Genomic DNA, 13,349 nt, shown 5'->3' with positions numbered 1-13,349 from the left:
TTCATAACTGTCTATTGACATGATGTTGTGACATCATTCCTTGGGTTCACTCAGGGTTTCATCCTATTATGTCTAATTTTCAAAGGATTTCAGGAAATTTTCATAAACCCCATATAAATGGGCTCCAACTGGCCAAATGATCAGCAGTTATTGACTGATTCCCAGGTGATCTCAGGTCCACTCTGGGTACACACATCACAGCCTGGGAAGTGCCATTTGTGGCACAGGGCTGTTCCCAGACTCTTAACCCTCCTCCACCTTTCAGTCATTTCCAGTTCCTCGGAGGCTGGGAATGGAGTCTTTTCCACCATGTAGGGGTCTCACTCCTAGTCACTGTCCTCAGAGGAGGAAGACAGCAGAAGGTCCTCATAGAGGACACTCCTTGGGACACAGGGAGCCAGGTCCTCAGACTCCTTCCAGACACGAGGGCGGGGGGCAGCCAGAGGGGACTTCACAGAAGGAATGCCTGTGGGAGCCAGGCTGAGCCTGGGGCTGGGCTGACCCTTTTGTCTTCTCATGGAGCCACTTTCCGTGGGTTTCCCCTGAGTGGGGCTGGACGTTAGAGGCAGGAAGACAGTACTGCCCTGTCCTGGGCTCAGGCCAGGTGAGAAGAGCAGAGGCTGTAGGTCCACAGTGGGCTTCCAGCTCGGATCCTTAGTGGTCGCCTTGGGTGCTGGTTTGGGTGCCAATCCTCTTGTACTTGGGGTAACTGGAGGAGTCACCTGGGGACTCTGGAAGGACTTCAGTTTCTTGGGTTTGCTTCTGACCACACTGTTCATGGGCCTGGAACTTGACTGTGAATCCCGGGCAGGATGTTTGCTGTGGGCCTAGAGGTCAAAGACAGGACCAGGGTCAGGCTGAGCAACATCATGGGGCAAACAGCACACCCTGTAGCTGTGGGCTTGGAGGTGACAGCAGGGCGGGGGCAGACAGGGACACCCACCTCATGTCCCTGGGCTGCTCCACTGCTGCTCAGCTGGGGATTCTTGTTGTGAGACCACGCAGGGCCTAATGACCTCAGGTCAGCTGTCTTCCCACCCGGAGGGCCTCTGAGAATGGGGTCCGGGGCATGTCTCCTCTTAGGTGCTAGGACAGGCAGCAGCCTGCAAGGTTTCTGTGGGACAGGAAAGCTCAAATCAGACACGTCGGCATTCAAAATTATCTCCCTATGGAAAGTGCCACCATATTTCCCCAGCATTTAACAGAAACTATGTGAAAATAGCTAGCAGTTTAGGAAGAAGGAAAATGGCCACCAGTATAATAAATAAGACAACAGGGACATTAGGGTTTCATCTAAATCAGGGATTTAAAAAGCCCAATTCTAATCTGGGCTGTTTTTTCTCTTTGGATTTGGTTTGGTTTTATGGCCTAACCATTTGATTTCTTCCCCATCAGATATTACTCTTTTGACTATCAATTAAATTTCATCACACATTCTGTTTTTAAGATCAAGAAAACGAGCCTTTTTCTCCACAATATGGAGAGTATAATGGAAAACACTCTTCTGAAGGGTGATTTGGGAGTTTTATCAAAAGTGTAGGAAATGCCTCTAGATATACATAATAGGGTCGTGTGACAAAAACATCAGGTGCACAAAATTTTTTCCCCTTTCATTGGGAGTCAGCTTGGAAAAAAAATAGCATAAAATATCCAAATAAAGAAATATAAAGTTAGACACAGTGGTGCACACCTGTACCCCAGGGGATGGGGAGGCTGAGGCAGGAGGATCCCAAGTAAAAGGACAGAGTCAGCAATTTAGCAAGGCCCCAAGCAACTTAGCAAGACTCTGACTCAAATAAATAAATAAATAAATAAAAAGATCTGGGGATGTGGTCCAGTGGTTAGACACACCTGGGTTCAGTCCTTGGTCCTGAAAAAAAAATGAATGAAGAGGCGTGGAATGAGAGGAAGGTGGAGGAAAGGAGAACAAGGAGGAGGAGGGAAAAGAAAAAGAAGGAGCAGGGGAGGAAGGGAGGGAGGAATGGAGGGAGGAAGAAGGAAGGAAGGAAGGAGTCGGCATATGCAGGACGTCCTGCAGGCCAGCCTCAGTTGCAATGTAACCCTACTAGGGGCATAGAAGAGAGCCACTCAGGGCACCCGGTTGTGAGACCAGACTCACCCTCATGGGGACAGGAGATCCTGCAGTTGCCCTCTGGATCCTCGCCATCTCCTCTGAGGACCTCTTGGGAAGTCTCTGGGGCAGAGCCTTCCTCTGCTGCTCCTCCTGCCTGCAGAACAGATCCCGAGAACCTTATGTGACATGCCTGACCTCCTGTCCACACCAAGGATGGGGAACCAAAGGCAATACCAGAGCTCGGTCCCAGCCCTAGTGTGGGGACGAGAGAGGCAGGACAGCCCCTGTGCATTACTTATCTGATGTTGCACCTTCCCTTATCCCAGAAGCAGCCCCCACTTCCAGGAATCCCCCTCACCCCTGAACTTCTGAACTCCATAATTTCACTAGACCCCACTGTGGCTCTGCCTGCTCTGACCAGCATTCCAAGTCCCACGCACCAGGGCTTCTCAGCCCCACAGTGTGCTCTGGGTGTGGCCCCAAGATGTGCAGCACTGGCCTGTCCCTCTTGCATGTCCCTGTCTGTGCTCACAGATGGAGGCACAGAAGAGGGAGGGGGAGATACTGAGGGTGCAAAGGTCATTCTGATTCTGCAGCATCCTCACCTTTGCCCTGGATCCTTCTCTCTTCTTACTATTTCATCCTGGCCTCTCAGGGGCTGGGGCTTCCTTGGCTTCAGGTTTTCCTTGTCCTTATTTGAGTCCAAGGGCTGCCAGGAAAGGGCTTGAGCACAGCACTTCCCTGGGCACCTGAGGCTGTGGGGGTTGTGCCCAGAGGCTCCGCAGTACTTGCATGTTGCCTGTGGAGGAGAGACCGCCTGCTAGTGAGTTGGAAGCAGGCACAGGCATCCTTCAGAGGTCAAGACAGGGATGGGTGTTTGGAACCTAGATGCATGGCCTACAGTTTTAGGAAACTCAAGACATCATGGTCCTACCCAGAACCTGTCAGGCACCCAAGAAAGAAGGACTTTTGTGTCTAAGGGTGAGGCCAATAAATCAGAGTTTGGTATTGCACAGACTCCAGGCTGGAGGTGCCACCAAACAGGAAATGAGGTTGTTCCTCAGGGGCTCTGAATGGCCAAATTGCCTGGGGAAGACAGCACAAACCAGGTCCCTGAGATATGACAGAGCAGTCGTTGCAGACACAGAGGGCCCTCTGGAGACCCACTCTCTGGGGTCCACGCAGAACCCTCTTCTCCTAAGTTCCAACCCTACACTTACCACAGTGACCTCCTCCTCTGGTGGGGGAGCCCACTGCCCCTCTGATCCCCTCTGTCGCTTCTTCAGGTTCTTATCTTTAGCAGTTCCTTGAGGTGGAAGATGGGTGTAAACACCTGACACCTGTGTCACAGCCCTGGGCTTCGGCTCAGTCTTGCTCATTAATTGATTGTTAGATTTCCTGGTGATGATAAAAGAATTTTTAAAAATTATACAAACACAAGAAAAATGTCCAGCCTACACCCAACTCCAGATGGGAGGACTAACTGACACCAAGTCACACCCACTACAATCTGGTGTTCTCAGGATTAATGTCCCATTCTGTGACCCTCTGCCAGCATCGACCAGCTCCCTAAAGGAGACGCTGCCTGAGAGAAGCCCACTGACTTACAGAGGGCAAAATGCCATGTGCACCCTTGGCAGGAACATGCTCTAGGCTCTGAGTTTCTGCCTAGCCTCTCACTACAGGATGAAAGCCTCAGACAATATTTATCACAGCCAGTAGACAGGAAGCCAAAAACTACTGGGTTTTCCCAATTATATGCAGAAAAAAAGAAAACCCAACAGTGTTATTTTTGGTTTTATTTATTTTATTTTTTTTTGTTTTGTTTTATTTTTCTTTTGTTGTTTATTTCCTTGTTTCTTTGTTTATTTTTTTGGTACTGAGGACTGAACTCAGAGGCACTCGACCACTGAGCCATACCCACAAGCCTATTTTGTATTTGATTTAGAGACAGGGTCTCACTGAGTTACTTAGTGCCTTGCTTTTGCTGAGGCTGGATTTTGAATTTGACATCCTCCTTCCTCAGCCTCCCAAGCCACTGGGATTATAGGCGTGCAAAACTTCATCTGGCCAGAAAACCCACTAGTTTTACAAAATAATTTCTTAATCAGAAAACCAGCTAGATGCAATGACAAAGCATTTCAAAGCTCTGATATGTAAGCTCATGAGCACTTTGGGATGTTTCACAGAGACCCCATAAGCACACGGCAGGGTCCACAGGGAAGATGGCACAAAGCCACACCAGGACAAGCAAACTCAGGGTACCTGAGCAAGCCAACAATAGGTGCAAACTTACCCCTAGGTGACTCAAATGTAAGCTGTGTTAGAGTTAGCAACAAGCAGGACAGACACCCCCAAGAGAGTTCAGGCAGAAATCTGCTGTCTACACCTGGGCACGCCCAGGCAGTTCCCACAGTGCTCCTGACGCTGGACCTACCCTTTTTTTATGCTCTCCATCTCTATGTGAGATCGTGTGGGACCTGTCCACCAAAGGCTGGTATTTTCCACTGGTGACACAGCGGGCTGCTGGGTCCTCTCCTGGCCTCAGAGGGAATCTCAGCAGAACCTCCACAGAGGCGACAATCATCCATTTCTCTTTCAATGCATCAATCTGATGAAGAGAATCAAGATACAGTTCAGGTTCTCTAGGCAGGAAGAGGTCTTGGGATAAAGAGATGAATAAGCTCCTGATATCTTAAGTTCTAATGATGTGTAATCAATTAAAGTCTCTTTAGTCCACAGCCCACCACGAGGTGGCTCATGACCTTTACATGGCACCAAAGGGCACCACCTGAGAATACAAGGACAAGGCTGGCATTCCCACAGCAGTCACATGCACCTGTGTCCATCCTGATGGTGCCTGCACATTTTAACTGGCCAGCACTCAGGTGTTTGAAGCTTTTTAACCATGAACACCCACTTCCAGCTCAGGGAGAGAGCCTGCCTTAGAATGGACTCTCTCTTCAACTCCACCCCTTCCCCAGTCTCTCATTAGCCCCAAGGACTCGCACACTTACGTCTCTTTGTGGGATCCCACACTGCTTTAAGAACTGCCTCCCCTGTTCCATGGAGAGGGTGTTGGGATCCATTGGTGCTGATACTGGCCAAGGGGTTCTGTTTCCCTAAAGGAGAGAAAATGAGACCCTGAGTTCCCCACATCCCTGGATTCTCCCGCACACAGAGGCACTGAGGATTCTGTCATTCCCAGGGAGCAAGTCTGCTTACTAAACCTACCCTGCTTTACACAAAGAGAATGCAGAGACCCTCATACCACATCATACAATGCCTAGGAAAATTGTCATGTCATTGGCTTCAAAGACAATTTGATACACTGATAGCCACCAACTTGCAAGCTTAAGGCAGCACGTTTCACACCTTATGATGGTACAAAACTGTCATCTGTACTATACAAACGTTTGCATTTTAAACTTTGCTTTTTACCCAGACTAATAATACTTGGCAGAATACTCTCTGACGATGCTGGGCAGTGGTGCCAGGCAGTTGGAGCTTCCAGATAGCCACACAACCTCAAGGTAACCAATGGACACTCCACAGTGCACCATGTTGCAAGTGTTTGTTGGACACCAGCATTCAGTAAATGACAGGAGATGGTCAACATGTGTGGGGAGTAGGCTTCTTTAAGTATTCTGAAATCAATGAATGTTGGCGTGGCTAAGCACCAGGCTCTGTAGGTTGAAGGCTTTGAATAAATATTTGCCTTATGCTATACTCAATTTACTGTAGATTTGTTGGAATGTAATCACATCACAAGATTAGCTATATTAGAAAACTGGAAAAGTAGTCAGGCATGGTGCTGGACACCTGTAATCCCAGTGGCTAGGGAGTCTGAGGCAGGAGGATCCCCCCAGTAAACAAAAAGGAAAAAAAAAAAGAAAGAAAGAAAACTGGATGTTTTCAGTCTGTATTCCCCTTGGTTATAATTTGACAAAATTAGCATGGCCTGGTGGCACACACCTGTAATCTTAGTGGAGCCAGAGGCTGAGATAGAAGGATAGAGAGTTCAGAGCCAGCATCAGCAAAACCGAACCACTTAGCAACTCAGTGAGACCCAATCTCTAAACAAAATATAAAATAGGGCTTAGGTTGTGACTCAGTGGTTAAGTGCCCGTGGGTTCAATCCCAGTACCAAAAATAATAAAAATTAAAAAAATAATCAGACAAAATTAAATAGGGCTATGCCATGTCACTCCATTGTAATGTTAAATATGTCATAAATTATGAAACACATTCAGTGAAATTCCTGAAATCAAGTAGCTTGAAATAAACAATGAAATTCAAATAGATATCATAAAGTCTCAGTAAAATGAAAGATTAAAGCCTTTTGTGGACATCTTTATCAGCAGTGTAAATCTGCCTTCAGGGGCAAGTCTTCATCTAAATGATCATGTTCTAAAATGTAAAGGTAGGCTCAGCTTATGAATTAGAAACCCAAAATGACACTACTAAAAATAGAAAAGGATGGAAAATTTTAGCCAAAATAGATTCTAAATAAAAATAAATAAAATATGACAAGATGGAGGGTTTCTTTGAAAACAATAGAACATCTTATAATTGGCTGTCATAAAAAGATACTAAATCTGTTGGAAAAACTATGTTAAGAAAACAAAAGACAATATTTGCAACAGGAAAAGAAAAGAGCAAATTCAGAAATTCTATGGGGGAAAATTATTTTAAATCAAAAATAAGTCTGATTTGTTTTAAAAATGCAAATGATTATTTGAAACAAATCAATTGAAGAAAAAGAAAGGGAGAGCATCTCAAATTCATGATCAGCCTGGAAAATTTAGCAAGACCCCATCTCAAAATGAAAAATACAAAGGGCTGGGGATGTGGCTAAGTGGTAGAGCACCCCTGGATTCAATCACCCAGTAACACACACATATAAATGAAGAGAGAGACAGAGAGAGACAGAGAGACAGAGAGAGGGAAGTAGAAAGATATGCAACAAACAAAAATAGAAAAGTGGAGAAGATTTTCAAAGTTCAAGTTGAGGATAAGACTCTCATCCTCCAACAACACCTTAGGAGCTCACAGCCAGATCCTATTCATCTTGGTATGTGATTCTAGGGTCAGGGTCATTTTTTTCAAACAACTCCTATCAAATCAATGAGTATATTGAAATAAAATACAAGTGTATCAATCCCTGAGAGTCTTTAAACTCCTTCCACCCAGGGACCCAAGGTCACCCTATCTACTCAGCCACACAACTCCAGCTGAGAGTGACAACATTTTGGGAACTCTGACTTCTTACAATATTTCAAAAATGTTTTTAATTACGTTCTGTACTAAGAAAGGCTATCACACCAATGACTTGAAATTCATTCTGCTGTCATGTATAACTAAAAAAAAGAAAAAAAAAAGAAAAAAAGAAAGGATATCACACCACTAATGAATTCTTTTCTATGTGTGTGTGTGTGTGTGTGTGTGTGTGTGTGTGTGTGTGTATGTGTGTGTGTGTGTGTAGCTGGGGATTGAACCCAGGGCCTTGTATATATGAGGCAAGCACTGTATCAGCTGAGCTATATTCCCAAACCTAATTAATTCTTAATACCTAAGATCATGCACTAAATGTCTTTTTTCATATCCCTATTTTTCTATGGGAATAAACCATGGCAAAAAATAATAATGAAAAGTCATCTTTTGTCTTTCTGCCTGACTCTGGCCACATGGGTATGTGAACAAAGAGCCAACTCCACTGGAGACCCTGCGGTTTCCAGGAGCTGAAAAGATGGACTGAGGGAAGGCCCCTTCTACGGGGCTTTATATACTGCCTCAGGACCCCTCGTTCTGCCCCGGAAGACCTGACCAGATTGATGTAAGCAATCACGTGATCTACTCATTGATTGATGGAAGGTTCTGTTTGGTGTTTCAGGTTTTTACCACACTCATTTTATTACATTCTTTAAAAGGATTTAATTTCCTACTTACAGTTCCCAAGACTGCAAAGAGATTAGCATATAACTGTATACTTTCAACAACAAATAGATGTGACTCTGTATACACAGTCATCCATATTTCTAGCAGTGCAAGTCCCATCATGCAAGTTCTGAAACCAGCCCAGGTGCTGACTATGGATGAATGGATAAAGAAGGTGTGTCCTATGTGCATGACAGAGTATTATTCATAAAAAGAATGAAATTATGTCATGTTCATAACAATGGATGGTACTGGAAAGCATTATGTCAAGCATAATAAGCCAGACCCAAAAAGCCAAGGGTCACATCTTCTCTCTCTTATTTGTAAGCTGAGGCAGGGAGCTTTTATGACAAAAGAGGAGGGTTTTGGGTGTGACTCAGTGTAGAGTACATGCCTAGCACTGGGTTCCATCCTCAGCTTACTGAAGAAAGAAAGAAAGAAAGAAAGAAAGAAAGAAAGAAAGAAAGAAAAATAAATTTTTCTCCATCTACAACTAAAAAAATTATGATTCCACTCTAAGGGATAATTATAAAAGGACTAAAATGTTTAATAACTACACACATATGCAGACGCTTCTCAGCTTAGAAGCACTAAGCAACTCAGGGGGACCCTGCCTCGAAACAAAATAGAAAATACGGCTTAGGGTGTGGCTCAGTGCTTAAGTGCACCTGGGTTCAATCCTAGTACCAAAAATAATAAAAATAAAAATAATAATCTGACAAAATTAAATAGTGCTATGCCATGTCACTTCTTTAATGTTAAATATGTCTTAACCTATGAAACACATTCTTTGAAATTCCTGAAATTGAGTAGCTTGAAATAAACAATGAAATTCAAATAGAAATCATAAAGTCTCAGTAAAATAAAAGAGAAAGCCTTTTGTGGACAACCTTAGCAGCAGTGTAAATCCTGCCTTCAGGGCAAGCCTTCATCTAAATGACCATGTTCTAAAATATAAAGGTGTGCTCAGCTTATGAATTAGAGACCCAAAATGGCATTACTAAAAATAGAAAAGGATGGAAATTCTAGCCAGAAAATAGATTCTTAGGAAAAAATAAATAAAATATGACAAGATGGACAGTTTACTTGAAAACAATAGGACATCTTGTAACAGGCTATCCTCAAAAGATACTACATCTGTTGAAAAGGACTATATTGAGAAATCAAAACACAATATTTGCCACAGCAAAAGGAAAGAACAAATTCAGAAATAATATGGGGAGAAAACCTATTTTAAATCTAAAACAAAGTCTGATTTGTTTTAAAAATGCAAAAGATTTATCTGAATCCCAGCAACTGAAGAATAAGAAGGGGAGGGCATCTCAATTTCAAGATCAGCATGGACAATTTAGCAAAACTCCATCTCAAAACTAAAAATATAAAGGGCTGGGAATGTGGCTCAGGGATAGAGAACCCCTGGATTCAATTTCCCAGTAACACACACTTATAAAAACACACATAGTAATAAAAATACAGAAACAGATGAGAGAGAGAGAGAGAGAGAGAGAGAGAGAGAGAGAGAGAGAGAGGGGGGAGAGAGAGAGAGAGAGAGAGAGAGAGAGAGAGAGAGAGAGAGAGAAAGAAGCAATGAAAAAAATGGAAAAGTAAAGAAGATTTTCCAAGTTCAAGTTGAGAATAAGACTCTTATCCTCCACCAACAACTTAGCAGCTCACAGCCAGATCCTGCTCTACTTGATCTATGCTTCTAGGGTCAGGGTCATAATTTCAACCAACTCCTATTGAATCAATGAATACACTGAAATAAATTACAAGTGTATCAATCCCTGAGAGTCTTTAAATTCACTCCACCCAGTGACCCAAGGCCACCCTATCTGCTCAACCACACATCTCCTGGTGAGAGTGAGGAGTCTTTGGGAAATCTGACTTCTTATAATATAAAAAATGAAATAATGTCTTGTGCATAACAATGCATGGTACTGGAAAGCATCATTTTAAGCAAAATAAGCCAGACCCCGAAAGCCAAGAGTTGCATCTTCTATCTCTTATTTGTAAGTTGTGGCAGGGGAGATTTTAAGGCAAAAGAGGTGGTTTTGGGTGTGACTCAGTGGTGGAGCACTTGCCTAGCACTGGGTTCCATCCTCTGCTCCATGAAAGGAAGTATGGAAAGAAGGAACGAAGGAAGGAAGGAAAGAAGGAAAGAAAGAAAGAAAGAAAGAAAGAAAGAAAGAAAGAAAGAAAGAAAGAAAGAATTTTTTTTGTTCATCTACAACTAAAATAATTTTGATTCCACTCTAATGTATAATTATAATGCACCAATACATTGTTCAATAAATACACACATATTTAGATGCTTCTCAGCTTAGAATGGTTTTACACATTCTATGTTAAGTTGAAATATCCAAAGTCAAAAATGCACTTAGGCACATGACCTACTGAATTGCAGAGCTTAGCGACATAGTAGTACACTGGAGAATTAGTGTTTTCTCTGTGGTCACAGGGCTGACTGGGGCTGCAGACCACAGCTCTGCCCCACTATCCTGCGAGGGCATGGGAGGGCACCACACTAGTCCAGAAAATGATCAAAATTTAACATATGAAATCCTTTAGACCCTGGCCTCTGAGATACCATTGAGAACTAGTATTTAAGAAGATCCAAGGACAGACGTGCACCACAGCAGAGCATACCTGTAATTCAAGCAATTCAGGAGGCTGAAGCACAAGGATTGCAAGTTCCAAGCTAGCTCCTCAACTTGACAAAGCTGTAATTTAACAAGACTCTGCCTCAAAATCAGAAACAAAAAGACTGTGGATGTGACTCAGTGGTAGGGTGCCCCTGCATTGAATCCCCGGTACATGTTCAGAAAAAAGAAAGTCTGCTGGGCTTTCTCTGTGCACAGAATGGGACTATGGTGTGTCTAATGACAATAGGTTCCTGCATTCTCATTTATCAGTAGAATCATAGGTCAGGTCTGTGTGCTAGCAGGAAGATTTTGGAATAATTGTTACACGTTTGGCATGGATCACACACCAACTGAAGTTTTGACCATGCTGAGGCATAGGTCAGCAGGAGACCACTTGCCTAGTTTCGAGTAATGACCCACTGTGATGCAAGCAAACAAAACAGGAATATTGTTCAGTTTTCTTTCCTTCATTTGTCCTCATCTGGTTTTGGAATTATGGTGATACTGGATTCACAGAAAAAAAATGGAAGCATTCATTTCTTTAATATTTCTTGGAATACTTCAGGGAGGAGTTACATTAGTTTCTGATTAAATGTTGGGAAGAACTCAGCTGAGAATCCATCTTCTCCTGGCTTTTTTATTGTTGTTATTGGAAGGCTTTTTGTTATTGCTCATTTCAATACCAAGTACCAAAAGAAATATTTTAGGGTCAGAAGATGTAGCTATGTAGTACAGTGGGTGATTAGCATGTGTGAGGCCATGGATCTGATACCAATACTAACCCCCAAATATTGGAGTATTCAGTGAAACTAAAGGTACTCAAAGGCATTGAAGAATAAGGTTTCCAAATACTTCACAAAATACTTACTGATATTTTCAAAAATATATTTGTCACCTCTGAAATCATTGGAATTAAAAAAATGCTAAAACTAGTGTTAGCAAATATTGGCACACTGAAGATTATATGAGGACCAAGTGATTCTCATATAAGAACTGCAATAACTGTTGCTGTTACATGAGATTCACTCGTCCTTGTATGAGCTTCTATGAAAGGAACTCTGTGATTTGCAGATATCTTTTGAAAATTATTTCTGTTAGAAAATATATAAGTCAATTCATTTCTTAATAAAGATAAGCTGAAGGACATATGGTTGAACTGATGCAAGCAAAGAGATATGGCAGAATCCTACATATGATCATGATAAAAATAAAGCAAGATACAATGACTGTTCATTCAACTTGACAAAGAAATGTCACTAAGCATCAATTTATCTTTCCTATAGAGAAATAGCTGACTTAATTCCAAGTGAAGTCCAAGAGAGCACCAGGAGACAGCCTCCATTTTCTATATTATCTAGTATATGAAAGGAGGCTCTACTAGGAATTTACCCCAAGGGCAACAAACACTGAGCCACATCCCCAGTACTTTTTATTTTTTTATTTTTTTATTTTGAGACAGGGTCTCACTAAGTTGCTTAGGACCTTGCTCATTTGCTGAGGATGGCTTTGATCTTGCAATCCTCCCACCTCAGCCTCTGGAGTTACTAGGATTACAGGAATTTGCCAATGTGCCTAGCTTATCAAATACTGTTTAGGAAGTGATATTAATGGCAATAAAACACAGGAATTAAATGAGTTTATAATAAACAGGGATATATATTGGAAAAGCAAAAAATAAATTAAAAAAATGCTACAAAGTAAAACAAGAAAATCACCTAATTGAATATACCATCTATATATTTTAAAGAGATCTGAGATAATATGTAAAAGATACTGTACTTAAAAAGTGTAAGAAAAATCTAAATCTAAAATAACTATTTTGCTGGGCAAAGTGGCACACACCTGTAATCCCAGCAGCTCGGAATCCTAAGGCAGGAGGATCTTGAGTTCAAAGTCAGCCTCAGCAACAGCAAGGGACTATGCAACTCAGTGAGACCCTGTCTCTGAATAAGATTCGAAAAGGACCTGGCTCAGTGGCCAAGTGCCCCTGTGTTCAATCCATAGTACCCAAAAAATAAAATAAAATGCTAAATCCCTGTATGATAAAAATTATCAAGGATTCCTTATATACATCGGGTTTAAAGAAAAGGAAAATTCCAAATACTACCTTTGTTACTGGATTAACCTTCTCCTTTGGTCTAAGACAACACTTGTACATTAAACACATGGATTTACTTCTCTCAACTCTGGCATCTGGGATGACCAGAGTGACATTTCAATACATGTATAAAATATACAATGATCCAAAGAGCATAACTGGCATATCACATCAAACATTTATCATGTATTATGTGTTGGAAACAAACTATTCTCTACTAGTTGTTTTGAAATATAGAATTAAGGGGCATTGATGGTATTTATCTACTGTGCTATAGAATATTAGTAGATATCACTCCTATCAACTTTCCCTGTGGGCCTGTGCCTTACCTTCCTACCCTGTGTCCTTACCTCTGTTCACTTATTCTCTCTCCTGAGACAAACATTTTAAGCTTCCACATATAAGTGAGAATACGTCACACTTTCTGTATTTGTACAACAGAGTCTACATTTCTACTTATGACAATGTCCTCCAATTTCTTCAATGCTACCACAAATGACAATATTTCATTCCTTTTAATAGCTGAATAGTATTCCAGGAGAGGTATGCATGTTCATTTCCTTCATCCACTCATCCATCCATGGACACCCAGCATTCC

The 13,349-nt window shown here is 42.2% G+C and overlaps 1 protein-coding gene across 1 annotated transcript; it reads right to left on the bottom strand.

The window, feature by feature from the left end:
* Positions 1–326: 326 nt before the first annotated feature.
* On the bottom strand, positions 327–5,163 carry LOC144249289 (protein FAM90A27P-like). Its single transcript, XM_077791565.1, has 7 exons — positions 5,092–5,163; positions 4,555–4,685; positions 3,295–3,472; positions 2,680–2,873; positions 2,120–2,228; positions 944–1,114; positions 327–827 (listed from the first exon to the last, which is right to left on the bottom strand). The coding sequence occupies exons 1-7, from the start codon at positions 5,161–5,163 to the stop codon at positions 327–329; spliced, it is 1,356 nt and encodes a 451-aa protein (XP_077647691.1).
* Positions 5,164–13,349: the final 8,186 nt, after the last annotated feature.

This window comes from Urocitellus parryii, chromosome 11, assembly GCF_045843805.1.
Source record: "Urocitellus parryii isolate mUroPar1 chromosome 11, mUroPar1.hap1, whole genome shotgun sequence".
NCBI lineage: Eukaryota > Metazoa > Chordata > Mammalia > Rodentia > Sciuridae > Urocitellus > Urocitellus parryii.
The sequence above is the reverse complement of the archived record's forward strand: the minus strand, read 5'-3'. Positions and strand labels throughout refer to the sequence as shown.

Coding starts and splice junctions, on each gene's coding strand:
- LOC144249289 (XM_077791565.1), bottom strand. CDS start 5,163: ATGGATCCCAACACCCTCTCCATGGAACAGGGGAGGCAGTTCTTAAAG. Junction 4,686..5,091: donor GTGGGATCCCACAAAGAGAC/GTAAGTGTGCGA, acceptor TCTCTTCATCAG/ATTGATGCATTGAAAGAGAA. Junction 828..943: donor GAGCAGCCCAGGGACATGAG/GTGGGTGTCCCT, acceptor TTTGACCTCTAG/GCCCACAGCAAACATCCTGC.